This window comes from Halichoeres trimaculatus, unplaced genomic scaffold (genome assembly GCF_033239565.1).
Source record: "Halichoeres trimaculatus isolate MK-OKI-2021-1 unplaced genomic scaffold, fHalTri1.1 fHalTri1_scaffold_13, whole genome shotgun sequence".
NCBI lineage: Eukaryota > Metazoa > Chordata > Actinopteri > Labriformes > Labridae > Halichoeres > Halichoeres trimaculatus.
Genome location: NW_027437191.1, coordinates 12675768 through 12692678, shown reverse-complemented (window position 1 = coordinate 12692678; position 16911 = coordinate 12675768). Strand labels below are relative to the sequence as shown.

At 40.2% G+C, this 16911-nt stretch overlaps 1 protein-coding gene across 1 annotated transcript in view; it reads right to left on the bottom strand.

The window, feature by feature from the left end:
- atad2b (ATPase family AAA domain containing 2B) overlaps window positions 1-16911 on the bottom strand; it is a 58054-nt gene that overhangs the window by 25727 nt on the left and 15416 nt on the right. Inside the window, exons 20-24 of the mRNA XM_074684984.1 lie at window positions 12473-12608; window positions 10519-10712; window positions 10274-10433; window positions 7598-7720; window positions 5066-5191 (exon numbers count right to left, since the gene is read on the bottom strand). Coding sequence (XP_074541085.1) covers window positions 5066-5191; window positions 7598-7720; window positions 10274-10433; window positions 10519-10712; window positions 12473-12608 — 739 coding nt within the window. The remainder of the gene's footprint in view (window positions 1-5065; window positions 5192-7597; window positions 7721-10273; window positions 10434-10518; window positions 10713-12472; window positions 12609-16911) is intronic.

Below are 16911 nucleotides of genomic sequence, written 5' to 3'. Positions count from 1 at the left end.
TCGTCTTCTATGGTTTTCACATTTTGCTAACCTGCCACTTATCAGCCAGGCATGGCATTGCAGGCTCCAGAGGAGATCGTTTTCAGTTTGGCCTCTTCGTATGGACGGAGATATTTCTGTGGCGTGGACGGAGATTTTTTTTTAAACAAGGACAAAGATATCCGATCAAAAAGTATCCACATACGTGAGGTTCAGGCCTAAGTAATCCATTAGTGCTGAGACAAACTTAACCTGACACGCCATACGGACAGTTTCATATATCCGCCAGGGAAATATTTCACTAGTCCATCTGGGTAGCAGCTCTTCCGATTTGTTTTCAGAGGCAGGACTTTAAAAAAAATCAGCAGCTGGTGATTGGACGACCGTTCTGATTAACACACTAACCCCGGACCAATCCACATCAGGCCACGGTATGACGTAGCTTATGTGAGCCGATGCTTCTAAGAAACAATAGATGAACAACTACTGAATCACTAGAAACAGCTGTGGGAAAGGCGTTAGACGACAGCTTCCATCTTTACAAATTTAACTTAAGAATCAAAGGAACGCTGACAGGTACGAAAGTCTGCTGACGTCACGTCTGCTCCCACAGCTCCCGCCTCTCTTCCCTGATTGGGCTGGTCAGAATTTAGCCGAGTAAATTCGTTGGTCAATGGAGCCTGGCAAGATGGACCTGCAGGAGTTCAGAAACTGAATCAGGCAGGTCCGTCTGCTCTGCAAGGTTAGAGAAAAACTGTTCTTTAACAGAAATGAAAAGTCCAACTCTGTTTTCATCAAATGAATTAGTTAAACTAGGAAACAGGAAAGAACCTAACAGTTGCATTTTCTACATGTTGTCATAATTTTGGCAGAAAAATGTAAAAGATTCAGTAGATATAATTTAAATTATTCATAACTAATGTGAAAATTAAAGATTAGCTCAATCAAAGACATAAAAGATGGGCTGTGTTTAGTCTCCTTAATCATCAAAAGCTGTGCATTTGCAGCAACAAGAATCAAATCAATCAAGCGTTGTTTCCCATTCTTTTCCATAACCAGGTGAGCCTCCTCCTGGTGCATTTTAACTTAAATAACTTATTTTGCAAGCGAGTGAAGAATCAGATCTGGTTATCCACAGAGTGAAACACATGGGCACAACATTTATTGGAGCAGAAGAAATCTACAGCTGCTCCCCAAGATTGCTCAGGAGTTGGAAGACGAGGCAGTGAGCATGCCCTTGTTTTCTGGCTCCACAAAAATGTTCTTCAAGTAATTGAAAAATACTGCATTAATTATCAAACAAAGTTGTTGTTGACATGCCCTCCACTGACTTTGGTGGTATATCGTGTTATTCAAAACCAAAAGGGGAATTTTCTGTTAATATATTTCCTCCTGCTCTGTAACATCTGCAGCTTGTATCAGCTGTAACTCATGTCCTGGGCAAAATTCCAGGCCATCCATTCAGTTACCACTTCAGCCTGAGGTACAAGAAATCTATAATGTCTAATGTGACTGCAAATATCCCATCACAGTCTCATGACTGATTGACAGTGACAACGGGGAAAGGAACAGTCTGGTTTTTATGTGAGATACAAGGCCGTATGGGGAAGCAAGAAACAGCAGGGTCCCATCTACATGAATGCAGCCTGGAATTGTTGCCTCCGGCATACTATGGAGTCAAATGGAGGACACATTATGCAGAATTGCTTTTCTTTCCTCCGACAAATAATTCAACAGCTGAAGGAGGAACGATCTTCTCAACTGGGAAAAACGATTGGTGAGCCTTAAAAACCCCCAAAATTCAGAATGTAGCACACTATTTCTCATGTCTTGGGTTAAGATCAATAAAAAGTCAGAGAACAATCTGACATCAACATTTAGTGATTTACTACATCTACCTACAGCACTTAGTTTGACTGGCAAAGGAAAAAGACATGTGATCAAAATTTACTCAGTTATTCTCATGATGCAAATAAGAGTAACTGAAGAGCATTAATTATGAATGAATGGAGGACACTTCACATGAACCATATCCATGATGTGTTGCCCTCGGTGTGAACTCACAGCTGTGGCCCAGGTAATGGGCTTTGGGATTTCTGCTCCTCCTTAGGGGGGGGAGGGTGTTATGAGAGAGGGGGGTTGAGAGTGGGGCTGTGAGAGGGTTGGAGCAGAGAAACCATGACAGCTTCATTCATGCAGACTAACAGAAACCACATCCTTCAGTATGTTTTCTTTTGCATCATCAACAACACGGTCCATCCCAATCTTTCACTCCACATGAATAGCCACAAGCTATCTCGATTTTGGCTAAATTAGCTCTTAAAAAAGCCACTTTTACTACTTTGGCCACATATTGTACCCAGTTTTGTGTAGAGCTTGACCAATTAATCAGTCGGGCCGATTAATCGGTCGGGCCGACTATGTCTGTCACCGATTAATGAACATCGGACAAAATGTAGCCGATTATAAAAAATTTTGCTCCGGGAGATTCTATCACACCTGTTTCTGTGTGTCTGTGTGTTGGACTGCACACTGCCCGAGTGCCCGCCCCCTCCATCCACCATTATGTAATGTAAGACAATAGAGCGGCGTTTTAACGTTGTGTTAGTTGCTCATTGTGCGTTTACACTTTGACTATTTTTTTCTACTTACAGTGCTTAAAGTTTGACTTCTTTATTTACTACTGTGGTTACAGCTTGTTCTTATTCATCATTGGTTAACCCTACACTTCTTATGTTGACAGTTTTATAATTAAAGTTCCTTGTTTTAATTTTATAGTGTTCTGTCTTGAATCATATGGGTATTATAATAATTTGTGTTCATATACAGCATATATCCTGTGTATAATATCAATGAAATTATTATAAATATCAGCCCATATTTCAGATATTGGTCGATATATTGGATATCCGCTTTTTTTTGCCCCCAGTATCGGTATTGGTATCGGCCCCAAAAATCCCATACTGGTCGGGCTCTATTTTTCAAAGGGTTCTTTTTGAAAGACAGAGCGGTTTGTTTACCTGCTTAACTAGTTTCAACCCTCTTCCGGGGTCACAAGACAGTATGAACCTTTTCAAGTGGTCGGGCTCTAGTTTTGTGCATCCAGTCTTGGTTAAATCTGGTATTTTTTAACCCTAGGCAAACAAAAAAGAGAAGTGAGGGAGAGAAATGCCAGAAAAAAGCTCTACCAAATTGCTGATACCAAAACAGTTTCAGATAGGCTTCTCCCCAGAGGCAATAACGATCTACGATAACTTTGACCTTTCTGTCTTCTGACCTTTAACAGGGGTTAAAGGCAAATTAAACACCCTCAAAATGAGCCAACAACACTGCAGGAGTAGTTTAGCTGTTAAATCCTTTAGTTTCTGCTCTGAAAATTGGTCTCTTCTCTCAAAGATGTGCTGCATCTTCATTGTAGGGTACAAACATATCTGCAGACAAGACTGCCTCTGTGACCAATTAGCCTAATAGATGCCTTGCTGAGGTGCTCCAGGTGAGAAATGGCTGTCGATGTTACAAATTAATCACTCCATCAGCTAATTAATTAAGTCTCTGGTGGAGGCTGATAACTGCTCTCTCAAGAGTGCCTAAACTGGTGGTCCACATCTGTGACATTTGCTTTTGTAGAGAAGACTGGTTAAAAGAAGCATTTACAAGACGACTGTGCTCCCATCCTTAAAGGTGAATAAGTAGTTCAGATAGACATCATATTGGCTAAAAGAACTATGACTTTAATGGACGTAAATTGAATGCTAACATGAATGCATATACTGTAACATTACATCTGATAAGATGTAAAACTATGTGATAAATAAAATGCGTTGATCTTAAAAATTTTGGATTTTGTTGATAAAAGTTCAGTGATGTTAAATGTGTTCAAAGCCTCATAAGTCTTGGTTACTGACTGAGATGAACTGATGAGAAAACTATATTTTGTGACTACATCCCCACAGATGAACCCAAAAAATAAATTCATAAACAAGTATAAATCTGATGATAGAGTTTTCTGTATAAGCTCTATTAGTTTACCACTGGGTAGAATAATTTGGATGGCAAATTAAACCATTAGCTGTTATTAACTGTAATTTCCTCTTTGCTTAGATAACTCTTTACTTCAAGCATGGCAGGACAAGAGAAGCTGCAGTGAATCTGAGTCTCAAACATGCCGTGACTATTACAGTATTGATGATGGCCTACAGAGACCCTCAGCTCTCAGGAGGGATCATCTCCACAGGAGATGGTTTACTCTCACAGAAAGAATACTCTCATGAGGGACAAGCACCACCTAGTGTTGAACAGGTGCACTACAAAGGAATTAAAAAGTCAGAAGTAAGGTAACAACAAAGATAAGCGATAAAGTTTACAAAAACAAAATTGTGTTTTACAAACTTTTGCCTTAAGTAGGACAAAGTTGCGTCACCAAGGGAAATTATCAACAGTAACTGTTTCAAATGCAAATTGCCCTGATTCTTCACTTCTTGTATTTCGAATCTATCTGACATCTCATCACTACTTTTGCATCACCTTCCCCTTTCTGTATGCAGGTGGAAGCTCAAAAGCATTGCACAGATTACATGTTGAACCTGCTTATCTCGTTTTTACTTAGGTAACAACCTCATTAGTCCGCTCCCCTGCCCATTCCCAGCCCTCTATTCACCCTGAGGCACCTGCTGTTGGCCACAGGTGGGCATGTAATTGCTCTGTGGCGTGGTGGTGTTTCTAAGTAGTTAGGAGAGAGCAGCCTCAATAATGAGAGCACTCAGTGTGATGCTTCTCCACCGCTGAGAAATGTATGTGTATGTGTGAGCAGGCAGGTGTCTGGCACCACATACATCTGGTTCACTGTGGTGGTACAACACAGCTGCTGACTGCTGCGTCACTTACAGAGAGGAACACAGCAAGACAGAGGCTGGAGCAGAGTCTGAATGTGCGTCAGTCAAAGACTCGGGTACAAATGTTTTTAGACAGGTGATGATTCATTAAATGTTTTGTTTCTGAGGGTGTTCATGTACTGACTAGAAGAATAGATGATGCTCTTTTTTAAACTATCATAAAATGCGAGTTAAAAGGTGTTTTGAATACTCACTGGGAGTGCACTGTTTTTCAGTGGCCTCGCCCTGAGGGCTGCTCTTGGCCGGCTCCTCTCCTGTAGTTTGATGCTTCCTAGTTGCCACAGTTGGAGCTGCCACCGCCTGAGCTGGCTCTTCAAGGTCTGCAGTGAACAGAAATGATCTGTTATTGACAAAATGTAAAACCCAGTATCATCATGCACATTTTGTGTGTGTAACACCCGAAATATAATCCTGGCAGGTCAGAGTAACGACATGTATACAAATGTACAAACAGAAAAGGAAGCAGGAAAGGTGACCAAAGATGTATCAATAAGCTTGAATACAAGCATTTACACTGTAACCTCATCTCTTGCAGCAGTTTTAACTTTCATACATCTGAAGTATGAATAGAAGAAAATACAGAGGTGGAGCTCTGAGACGTGTAAGCTATAAAAATGAACCATTTCAACTCCAGCCAATAGCTTGAATATAACTTGATGTCAAAACTGATCACAGCTCTTTCATCTTGTCACAGGGGGGAAAAATCCCCCCGGAAACTCTTTGGAGGTTCTCAACTCTGCAGTAATTGGACATCATGCTGTGCTGGCCTAATTGATAGCTTCATTGCAGGACCCTGGGTGAAAGATGAAATATTTACACCACTGTATTCCCCCTTTTTGGGCGTCTGACTTCTTCTCCTGCAGTATTCATTTCACATTCTGTGCTTTCAGTTTGATAAAATAGGAAATCAAAGGCAACAAAATGACTCCTGAAAACTGCTTCCTCTTTCATAAGTTTCCTGGTGGAGGAAGACTTCAGTGGCTTAAATCATGAAGTCAATAAGCTCTCAGCGGGTTAGTCTTTGCAAACTGTAGATGATTCAAAACGAAAATTAAATTCACTAACTCTTCCTGTGCAATTCACTCGATATATTGAAGAAAAATGCAGAAGAAAAACGAGAACAGTGTGCGCCACAGGGGAAGAACTATAGTGGTTCTTTTTCCTCATGCCTTTTAATAAAGAAAATTTAAAGGACACAAATAAAGGACTGGTCATGGTAATACAAAGAGTGTTCTGCCAGAAGATATATTTGATAACTTACACTGATGGTACATTTTCCATTGTGCTCATCTTCTGTTGGTGCAGAGGCTGTGCTCAGTGTAACTCTATGCATACATTAATCTATTCCCATGTTTCCATTTGCACATTATTGTCGCTGGGCTCAGTGTTTGGCCACTTAAATCACATGTAATACTTAATATTTAAAGTGTTTTGTTTTTCTGTTCCTATGAGCATGGAGCTCACCCAGATTTATACTGGATGCACCTAGCATGGCTTGGGGCTATTTGGTGAGCAGAGATGCAGAGCACCAGGCAGACAGCTAACACAGAAGGTACTGTCTGGAGCACAGGACCCTCAGGCATTGCTTCTTTCCGCACCATATACACCACATTAAAGCTGACTGCTGCATCAAGAACTGTGGGGGGAACCCAACTGATTTGTTTTCCTCCTCAAAAATAAGTTTCTGCTTTCTGAGGTAAGCTATCAAAGATTTTTTATAAAAAGACAGAGAGTAAGAAGACTAGCTGGACCTTTCAGTAAAAGGCTTATTTTTCCTGTGAGTAGTCTTCCTCCAAATAACTTTTGATTGATATACCTAGACGATGATTTTGAGTTTAGAGCTATATCTACTCATGCAATAAAATAAATTAAAGTATTTTGGGATACTTAAATGTTGGAAAGTTCAAACATGGTAGTTAAAAAGACATGGTAAAACTCTTAGATAAGATTGGTTTATACAGCTTTTACATTGTTTATAGAATGAAGTAGAACAAAATACTCATCCAGAAGGCTTTCCTGATCCAAGCAGTGCTTCGGGGGGATATTTAGATCCAAAATCGTGCAGCGGACGTCCGGATAATGGGATCCATCGGGGCATAGACAGCGCCGCTCCTAAAACTGCATTAATCGTCCAAAAACTCATGTTTTTCACCAATATTCCATCATGGTCCGCTCCGAGATAGTCCTCTGCGTCAGTCTGTGTCACTCCAGACAGCACTGTGTGGCCGTAATGACCTCTGAACTGACAAAGACTTTGTTTACGTTTGCCCCTCCGCGCATGCACAGTACTCTCTGGAGAGCTGACTCCACTTTCTCCTTTCTTTGAGGGGCAAACGTAAACAAAGTCTTCGTCAGTTCAGAGGTCAGTACAGCCGTACAGCGCTGTCTGGAGTGACACAGACTGCAGCAGAGGACTAACTCGGAGCCGACCATGATGGAATATTGGTGAAAAACGTGAGTTTTTGGACGATAAATGCAGTTTCAGGAGCGGCGCTGTCTATGCCCCGCTGGATCCCATTATAAGGACGTACGCTGCACGATTTTGGATCTAAATATCCCCCCGAAGCACTGCTTGGATCAGGAAAGCCTTCTGGATGAGTATTTTGTTCTACTTCATCCTATAAACAATGTAAAAGCTGTATAAACCAAACTTATCCTTTAATGTGTTCTATTTTCAATACATCAACAATCTCACCAATTTTATTTCAATCAAGTGATGCTCTTACCCCTCTTCCTGCGTGCCTCTTTGATATCTTCACACATGCGGTCAAACTCAGGGTCCAGCTCAGATGCAAATATAGCATGGGCTGTGTCCTTCAAACTGCATGCTCTGTGCCTGATGACCTTATCTGAGAAAGGAGGAGACATAAAAGCATAACACTGATATAAACGCATAACCAAAGATTTTGATTTCTACCAACAAGTGTGTGCATGTAAGCTCAAAGCCAATTTGTTTGCAACACTGGGTTTAAAGTAAAGTCTTTGCTTTTCCATCATTTTAAATATATAAACACAATATTTCTGAAGTTTTCTGTGTCTTTTCTCCTTCCAGAAAGGTTTGCGGCTTTTGTAGTTGAGTGTTGAAAGCATGTTCTGCACACCCTACCATGCCTGTGGGACAAATGCAAGATAGTAACTCCACTCTGCTGTGTCTGTGAGAAAAAGATTGCATCATTTTCTCACAGCTTGAACAGAGGATAGCACTGGCTGGTAAGAAACTCATGATTATCTTAATATCAGCACTTCACCTCTTAAAAACAAAAAGGGGAGCATAGATCCACACTAGTTTTTTTGGTTTCTCTTCTTGCTCTATTATAACTTTTATGCATCTATTCACTTGAATGTTGCAGAGAGTTATTAAATCCTCCCCTGCTCCTGAATTCATGAAGGGAAAAGAAAGGCTGAGCTGAGGCTAGCTGAAAGCAAAGCCGCAGTAAACAAGCAGCCTCTCATTATGGCAGGCAGGGGGAGAACAGTTCAGGCAGAAGGTGGCAGAGGGGTCACAATCTGCCAGCTTCCTTTGTCTAATTGGAAGATGGCTTGGTAATTGCAATGGAGGCAATTTGTGTTTGTCTCTGCATGTGTGTGTACGCCAACAGAGTCCATCTAAGAAAGTCTGAGTGTCTGTTCGAGGAAGGAGTGTCAAAGGCCAGCCAAGATAGTGGGAGCTCATCAGCACCCTAAGGGGCCCTGTCCAACCTCCCCGTCAAGAACAGACAAGACCTCACTGACACGTTTTGAATTCTTTCATAGTCATAGGTTGTTATCACCATTCCCCTCAAGCAACAGAGATTTGTGACATTACGCCTCATTGTTGTGCATTGAGATATCAGCCTTCTTGACATAGAGTAATTATTTAGCAAGGTGAGGAGGTAAAAGACAAGGCAGCCGACATAATTGCTCATAAGGTGCGATAAAGATAGCATGAAGGGCAAGGAGAAATCGAGCACTGAGGGATAATGAGTTTTTCTTCCCAGCACTTTGTGAGCTGCTATAGAGCTCCCCCAGCAGCAGTACCGTGCAAGGTCTGGGCCATATTCCCTGGGCCGAGCGCTGGGGAATTAAGCTAGAGGCTTCGTTAGTCTTTTTTATTAAACTGCCTAATTGCATTTTCCCCCCTTTAGTGTATCATTTGTACGCCCTGCATTCCCACAAATGACCCAGGCCCTTGCTGGCATAGGCAGAGATATGATTTATTCATTTGGGCCAGCAGAAAATTGCTTCCTATTAGTGTGGGGCAGATATGTTCTTGTGCAAGAACAGGAACAGCCAAACACGTGAAGCATGAATTAAAATGCAGACAAAAACTGAATAGTCGAGGAAATGCCTTCTTTATGCCTCCAATTAACATAATGATTTCACCATTTCTGTCATGTAATTTCATTTTCTTCAGAGAAACCACCTCTTCTCTGTTTTTTTCCTCCTTTTTATGTCAGACATTGTGAATTTACACAGACTATTTATTGTATTTCTCTTCAAATGAGCCTTCCCTGACCTTCAAGCAACATATTTGTATGCTGTTGCAAATAGAGGGCCTTTTTTCTCATTTGTGTGTTCATGTGTGTCTTAGCCTTCTCTTGCCCTTATTAAAGGCTTATATTTACATTTGAAATAAGGTGCCAAGGTGGAAAGAAAGATGGAAGAAAACATTTTTCAGACTGCAAGACAAGAAACAATTAAATTTTCATGTGAATGCAGAGCCTTTCTCGGCGAGGCTGCATGAATCACACAGTGGAAACGCTATTTTTCTGTGTGGGTGGCGTGCATTTTTATTCTCTTTTAAATTTCCCAGTTGAGGGAAAACCATATTACGGTTCTGTGAATTTACTGTCTGGAAGCCTCTTTGACATTATGCGACAAATCTAATCACTTTTTCACACAATGGCAGCATATTGGGAACAAATTAAAATAAAGACTGCAGAAACACATGGTCACACTTATTCAGCTAAGCCACATCAACCTATTATCTAGGGAGTGTCATATCATTGCCTCTGAAAACTGAAGAGTGTCATTTGGGATGCAGACGTGTGGCTGGTTATTTATGTATCTACATAATTAGTTCTAGGGATATTCAAAGATTTTGCTTTGGAACCACAGAAATATGATATATCTGTGGGTACACTTTTTTGCTTTCGTACAAAATCATTCAAACAACTGTAAAGGTTTTGTTTTTTTCCTTTGCATTTAAAAGACAGCATTTTGTGGACTGATTATCCCTGATAATAATAACAATAACAATAACAATAACAATAACAATAATAATAATAATAATAATAATAATAATAATAATAATAATAATAATAACAATGTGATTATGTTTGCACTGTCTAAATTTAAGTTGTGTGTTTTTTTTGTTTTTTTTTAATAAACTCATAATTATGCATGTGTAATTCGTCCCTCACCTCCAGGATCCTTGTCAGGGTTGTACTCTAAAGCATTACTGCTGATGAGGTCGATGTCCACCAGGAAGTCCTTAGCAGTCAGATACTTGTGGGTGTCAATCTTGGTCATAATGGTTGACAGGTCCATAGGCTGCCGAATAACCTCCAGATAGTCTGACACCTGTCACACAAACACAAAGTACAACGATGAAAAAGAGTCCAAATCCAGCTTTGTCAAACTGTAAAAAAAAAGTTGTCTGCTTCACCTCTTCAATGTCAACTGGTTTGCTGAAGATGTTGAATCGTTTGTCAGTCGCCAGGCGCTTGGTCACATCCCTGAGAAAGAGCCTGAGCTCGCGTAGTGTGTTCTCTTCCTGATCAGCTAAGCGACGCTGTTCCTCTGCTGACAGGACCCTGGGACCTGGAGCCTCTGCCACTGGCAGTACCTCTCTACACCTCTCTGTTAAGATAAGATAAGTGAAAAACGTTAGAGGCAAAAAAAAAAAAACACAGAAGTTCACTGACTTACTGGAACTTTTAACCAAGCTCCCATCTCTTGTCAAGACCTCAAGTTTTACAGAGTGATCCAGACACAACAGAATTAGGGATGCACAATATTATCGGCACAATATCGGTATCGGATGATAAAAGCTTAAAAACATGTTTATCGGTATAGGCAGATATGAAATTGTCTGCCGATAGGCACAGCCGATAAGATGCTATTCAGTTAGGATTATTATTATTTTCCATCTGAAAAATAAGCTCCTTGAATAAAATGTAGCACTTCATTTATTTGCACTGCAGAGCTCTGTGTCTGTCACCAGGTTGTTACAGTAGCTCTAAAATAATCAAATGCAGCCTGGTTATGTTTAAAAATGCATTGTACATTTAAAGTTCATGTGATCTAAAGAAATTATTTTTCTGTATTTCAATACTGAATGTCTGGAGTTTGAAAAAATAATACATTACTTATTTATGGTAAAATCAAATGTTTTTTTGTCTTGTTTTATGTGTGTTTCTTAAACAAATAAGACCGTCACAATAAGAGTAACATATAAATTCCAGTACAGGATAGACTTAGCTTTCTCTACAGTGAAAAAAAACAAACTTGTGATTATTGGTATCGGTATCGGTCAAAAGGGGTTTCGATATATCGGCATATCAGATATCGGCAATAATCCATTATTATGCATCCCTAAACAGAATATGTGTTAACTCAGAGTAACTTAAATGAAAGAAAAATACACAGTTGAAATCTGGCACAACAGTTAGAAGAAAGTAACCAAACAAACTCATCCCTGACCATTGATAGTTTTTAATATCACAACAGACAGCTCATCTTAGTGTCTTGCAGCTGTAAACAATCCAACAGCACGCCTTCCCCTGAAAATGGTGTGCCACTAAACCAAAGACGAGTAACAAACCAACAACAGAGTAATGAAGAAAGGGAAGCAGATATCCACCTCTCCTCTCCCAAGGCATCAGTCTTGCCTCAGGCATGTACTGACATTGTTAGGATGGATTGAATGCACCCCAGGCCGCTTGGCAATCCAAACCCTAATTCTAATTATGGCTAATAGCGATCGGGCCCTTCTCATTGCAATTCCTCTCCCTGCTTCTCAGCAGGTCTCTCAGTTGGAGACCAGGCTGCTGTCTTACACAGGCAGGGACCCCTGAAGAGAACAGGGCGAGGAAAGCGGGGGACCCCTGCCTTGCATCAATGAGGAAGCTGTATCTGAACACTGTGCACCATTTCCATTTAAAAGCTCAGATGGACAGTTCCCTCATATTGAACTGGAACAGAGGGGGGGCATTGAAGAAGAGGGCAATGAAAGTTGAAGGGGTGGATGCAGATTTGATCTGTAGGTGAGGGGTCTGAATTTGATGTGAAAGAGAGAGAGGTGTTAAAGAAAATACACAATTGAGCAATGAGAGGTTTTCTACTGCCTGCTCATGTCCAGCTCAGTCTACCATTCAAAATCTCACTTTTTCTAAATGTCTTGAACATCTGGCTTCAATGTGCAAATGTGAAACAGGCATAACACAAAGAGGGGAGTCTCTCTGTAAAAATACAGTATCTGTTTGTCTGCCTTTCACTGGATTTTGGAATCAAGAGCAGAGCTGCAAAAGTGGACAACACTGCCCTCTAGGACTGACAGCAGACATAGATCCTGACTGTCTCATTCAGCATCTCTGTGCCAAAGTAGGAAAAGAAATTACCCGTATTCCTGAGGCGGGGGGGAGCCCTGGCTGCTTGGACCAGGAGCAGATCAGAAAAAAAGTTCCTCCTGTCCTCTTCTCCTGGAGGGCACAGTGCCACGACTTCCCCGTAGCTCCTCTGGAACATATTTCTCACCTACATGAGAAAAATCAGAAGGGTGACTAAATATCACTCAGCACTCAGTTAAGCTTTAAAATTAATCTCCTTTCAGGGTTAAAAATAGCAGTTAAACATGTGGTCATATTTGAGTTAATGCTGTCGTACCTGGCTAATTTCATACAGCTAGTAAACAAGTGTAGAGTTTCAGGGTTGATCTGATTTTTAAGCATGAGTTTAAATGGTGAAAGGCTGATAAATGATCGTACTACACATCAAAATAAACTGGCAATTAAAAATTGGATGATTTTTGTTCACTTACAGAACAAACTAGTTTGGAGAAGTGTTCATTTTTGTTGATAAAGCCTTCATCGAGTAGTTTTAGAAAAACACACAAGCCTTTCTCTGTCTCCTTGAAATCTTTTGAGCGTCTACCCTGATGCTGTAGGGGGGCTTTAAAGATCCCACTTCCACACTGGAGCTCGAGGCCACTCCCAATGGGAAGCCCTGTTGCTGACTAAGCACCTACTTTCCACTTTATATCTCCTTCCATCTGTCTTTTAGATCGATCCTCTCCCTGCCCACTGGTATGTTTGTTCTCTCTGTCTGTATCACCGCCTGTTCTGTTCTTTCTTATCCCCTCTCTGCAGATTTTGCCTCGCTTCTTGAAAGAGTGGAAAGGGAAGGAAGGATGAAGCAAAACAAAGAAGACAGTAGGGGTGTTGGATAAAAAGTGAATCTAACACAAAGAAAGAAATAATTTTTTTGGTTCTTTCATAACAATGGAGGCAACAGAAGTGTTGGCACTAACAGCTAAAGCTAGACTGTTGAAAAGTTGAAGTGAGTGTAGAAAGCTGAGAGTATGATAAAATCTGAGACGTCTGGCTGAATAGAGCAGCTAAAGATTCAAATCTGATACCTGCTCTGCTCGTGTGATCAATACTCAACTGAAATAAAAGCATAGTGCAAATCGAAAACATTTCTATCAGACTGTCTGACTCTGCCCCATAACAACATATCAATCTGAATTTTCAGAGAACACAGTCTTTTCTACGGCATTAATCTATCAGAGTGGCAGATGGTAATAAAACACAGTTTGAGAAAATAACTCTAAATGTAATCCATGACAAACAGCTACAGCTGAGACATCTTTCTGACTAAGACTTTGAATCTTCCAAGGATTTGGAACATATCATAAAATGAGCTGTCAAGGATCTCTAACAAGGCGACAACACAAAAAATACTGATAATGACATCTGGATGATGATGTACAAATTGAGGTCCAGATGGAACTAACTGAGGCTAAGATGGGAAGTTCAAACCAACAGGCTGTCTGGTGCAGTACAAACTGTAAAGCTGAGGAAGAAGAAGCTAAACTGATGGCAATTTGCAATAAATAGGTCATGCCAAGTTCTAACCCAAAGACACAGTCATGAGCTTAAAGAAATGATCGCACCAATGGCGTCACAGATATGAGCAGTTCTGATGGGAGTCCTGCTGGAGGGCTCCCATTCAACCTGGGAACGTCTTTGGATCCCCCACAAAGGGCACTGATAGATCTGATTGGGACACAAACAGGCTACTCTCACTCATCTTCTTACCTTTGTAATGGCAACAATCATTTCTACCATGTACCTCTTCATACTGCAGAGTACACTGTGCTTCCTTTCACACATTCTATATGAGCAGATATTTCTTCACATATAATGTTCCTGTATGTTTGGAAAATATGCTGAAAGAAGAGGATTTGAAGGTGAACAAGTCTGCACATATTAATAATGAAGCAGTAGTGTGGCATCAGGTGTGAGTAAGAATACAGATGCAGGAATTTTTATGTCATCTTGACCACCTCACCTCACCTGAAATGACTGGGCCACATTCTTACTTGAAAATTTAAGTCCTATAAATTTATGAGACTTACAGCTGTACTTACATTAACATGGTTGCTTTATTTGCTAAAGCTCTAATAAATTCAATTGTGCCTTTCAGGAGTGTAGAATTTGTGCACAAAAACTACACGTGAATTTAATTTACAGACTCAAACATGAACATTGTTTCATCTCTGGGAAACTACACTAGTGCTGCACGATTTGGGGAAAAGGTGCGATTTGCGATTAGGTGGACAATATTGCGATTGCGCTTGCGCTTGCAATTTAATAAAAAAAGTTGTGTCATGATGAGTCTACAGACTTGCTTGGTTATCATGGAGAAAAATCAGAATTGCATGTGCTGACATTGCGATTGCGATTGCGATATCCTCTTTTGCGATTACGTAATTGCCTCAGTAAGAGGCAATTACGAGGCTCTTGAGAAATTAAAGTTTCTTGCTTTTGACATGGTGTGCCCACTTTATTATCCCATTTATCATAATTACATCAATGAAAAAATTGAAAAAAAAAAATCAAAATAATATTGACAATAATATTGTTTATCTGCAATAATATTTTGGAAAATTATCGTCTAGCAAAATTGTTTATCGTGACAGGCCTAGCCATGAGAGACCATACAACAAAAAAATGGCAGCCAAAGCAGCAGAAGCATAAAGCCAGATCCTTCAGCTTTAAAGTCTGATGTTTGGGTTGTTTTAGGTGAGGTGACAAACCGCATATGTTCACATGGGGCATGAAAATCAATAATCGAAGCATTTAAATCAATATGAAATTGAATTGATATTGAATCCAATCGCAACCTAGAGAATCAAATTGAATCGAATTGTGAGGTTCTTATCAATACCCAGCTCTAATTACAGTACTGCTGTACAGTGATATTTTTTTATCATTGGTCAAGTATTGGGATTTCCATCCCCTATTTAGGCCAGTATCACAGCATCAAATCACTGAAACCAAATCATAAAAGCATCAATGTTCCAGGTCTTTCAGTAAACTGCCATATGAGAATCTGCATTTAAATTCTGTCGTTTCACTGCACTCAAACTGCTTCAAAACCCACATCTCAAAAAAGTGTTACTATCAGTCACTAACTGCATCTAATTCAGCCTTGCTGTTACATGTTCTAGCAAATTCCTTTCGTCCCCTCTGCAAGAATGAATTCAATCTCAGCAGAGTGAGCGGCTGTTAAGGGAGGGAGGCCGTGTAGTTGGACCCCAGCCTGCAGTGTCAGTTTTTGGCTGGGTAGGCATGCTGCCTGTTCCCCGTTGGGGTTTGGAGCTGAAACAGCAGCTGTCACTGTGTTCTCTGTGCCAGAGAGTAGAGCAACACTCTCAGAGACCGCCAAATCACTTAAAGCACCACAGACTGCAGCATGGCCATGCCTAAAAATTAAAACACAAACTCCTCAAACCACGCTGAAGGAAACACTGAGTCTCCTTAGAGATAAGAAATCTGTGATATTATCTGATAAAACAAACAATTCAAGCAAGAGGGGCCAATTAACAAACAAGGCCAAACAGTTTTAAAAAAGTAAATAGCCTCAGCAAAATTCTGTTCACTCAGCAAATAGACAGCAAATAACACTTTCAGGAAAACCTGGGGCATTGTATCAGTGGGGTTATCTAATGTTCAAGACTCCTGTTCAAAACCTGCATCCTTATTAGAAAGCAGCAGTAGTAATGGGTTTTTATTTTCAACCATCTTTACCTGTGTCTGTGCTGAACTTTTTTGTATTTGTAAAAATTTCAGCACCAGCTGTTTTCTTTTTCTTAAAGCTTAAGGGTTTCTCAAGATGTTTAATGACAACCAACTTGAAAGTAGAGCCCAACTGATTAATCGGGCCGATTAATCAACATCGGCCAAAATGTATCTGATTATAAAAAAAATTGCTGTGCGGTGATTCTGTCGCTCCTGCTCCTGTGTGTTAATTAATATAAGGCTACTACACAGCGTCTCACTTTATAATGCCATGCATGATTGACCTGAGCTTATAAATTTACTAGTTATTGTTTAGGTTGAAATAATTTTTGAAAATGTTTCAATGTATTTTGTTGTAAGTGTATTAATTGCATGTTTTGAAAGCAGCGACATTGTTACTTAAAATCTAGTTTATTCCCATGCATTAAATGGAAGAGGGAACTTTTTAATAGCTAGTCATAATCTGTGTTCATGTACAGTATTTATCCTGTGTATATCAGTGAATTTTTTACATATATCAGCCCATATATTGGATATCAGTCGATAAATCGGATATCGGCTTCTTTTTGCCCCCTGTATCTGTATCGGCATCGGCCCCCAAAATCCCACATCGGTCAGGCTCTATTTGAAAGTACATGTAGCCTACTGAGCCAAAAAAGGGTTGGAGTACAAATTACCCCAAAGAAGGTCTAAGTCATAAAATGCTGCCTTTGGTGTTAAATGGGGCAGTTGTAGATACAAATATAAAAGCATAA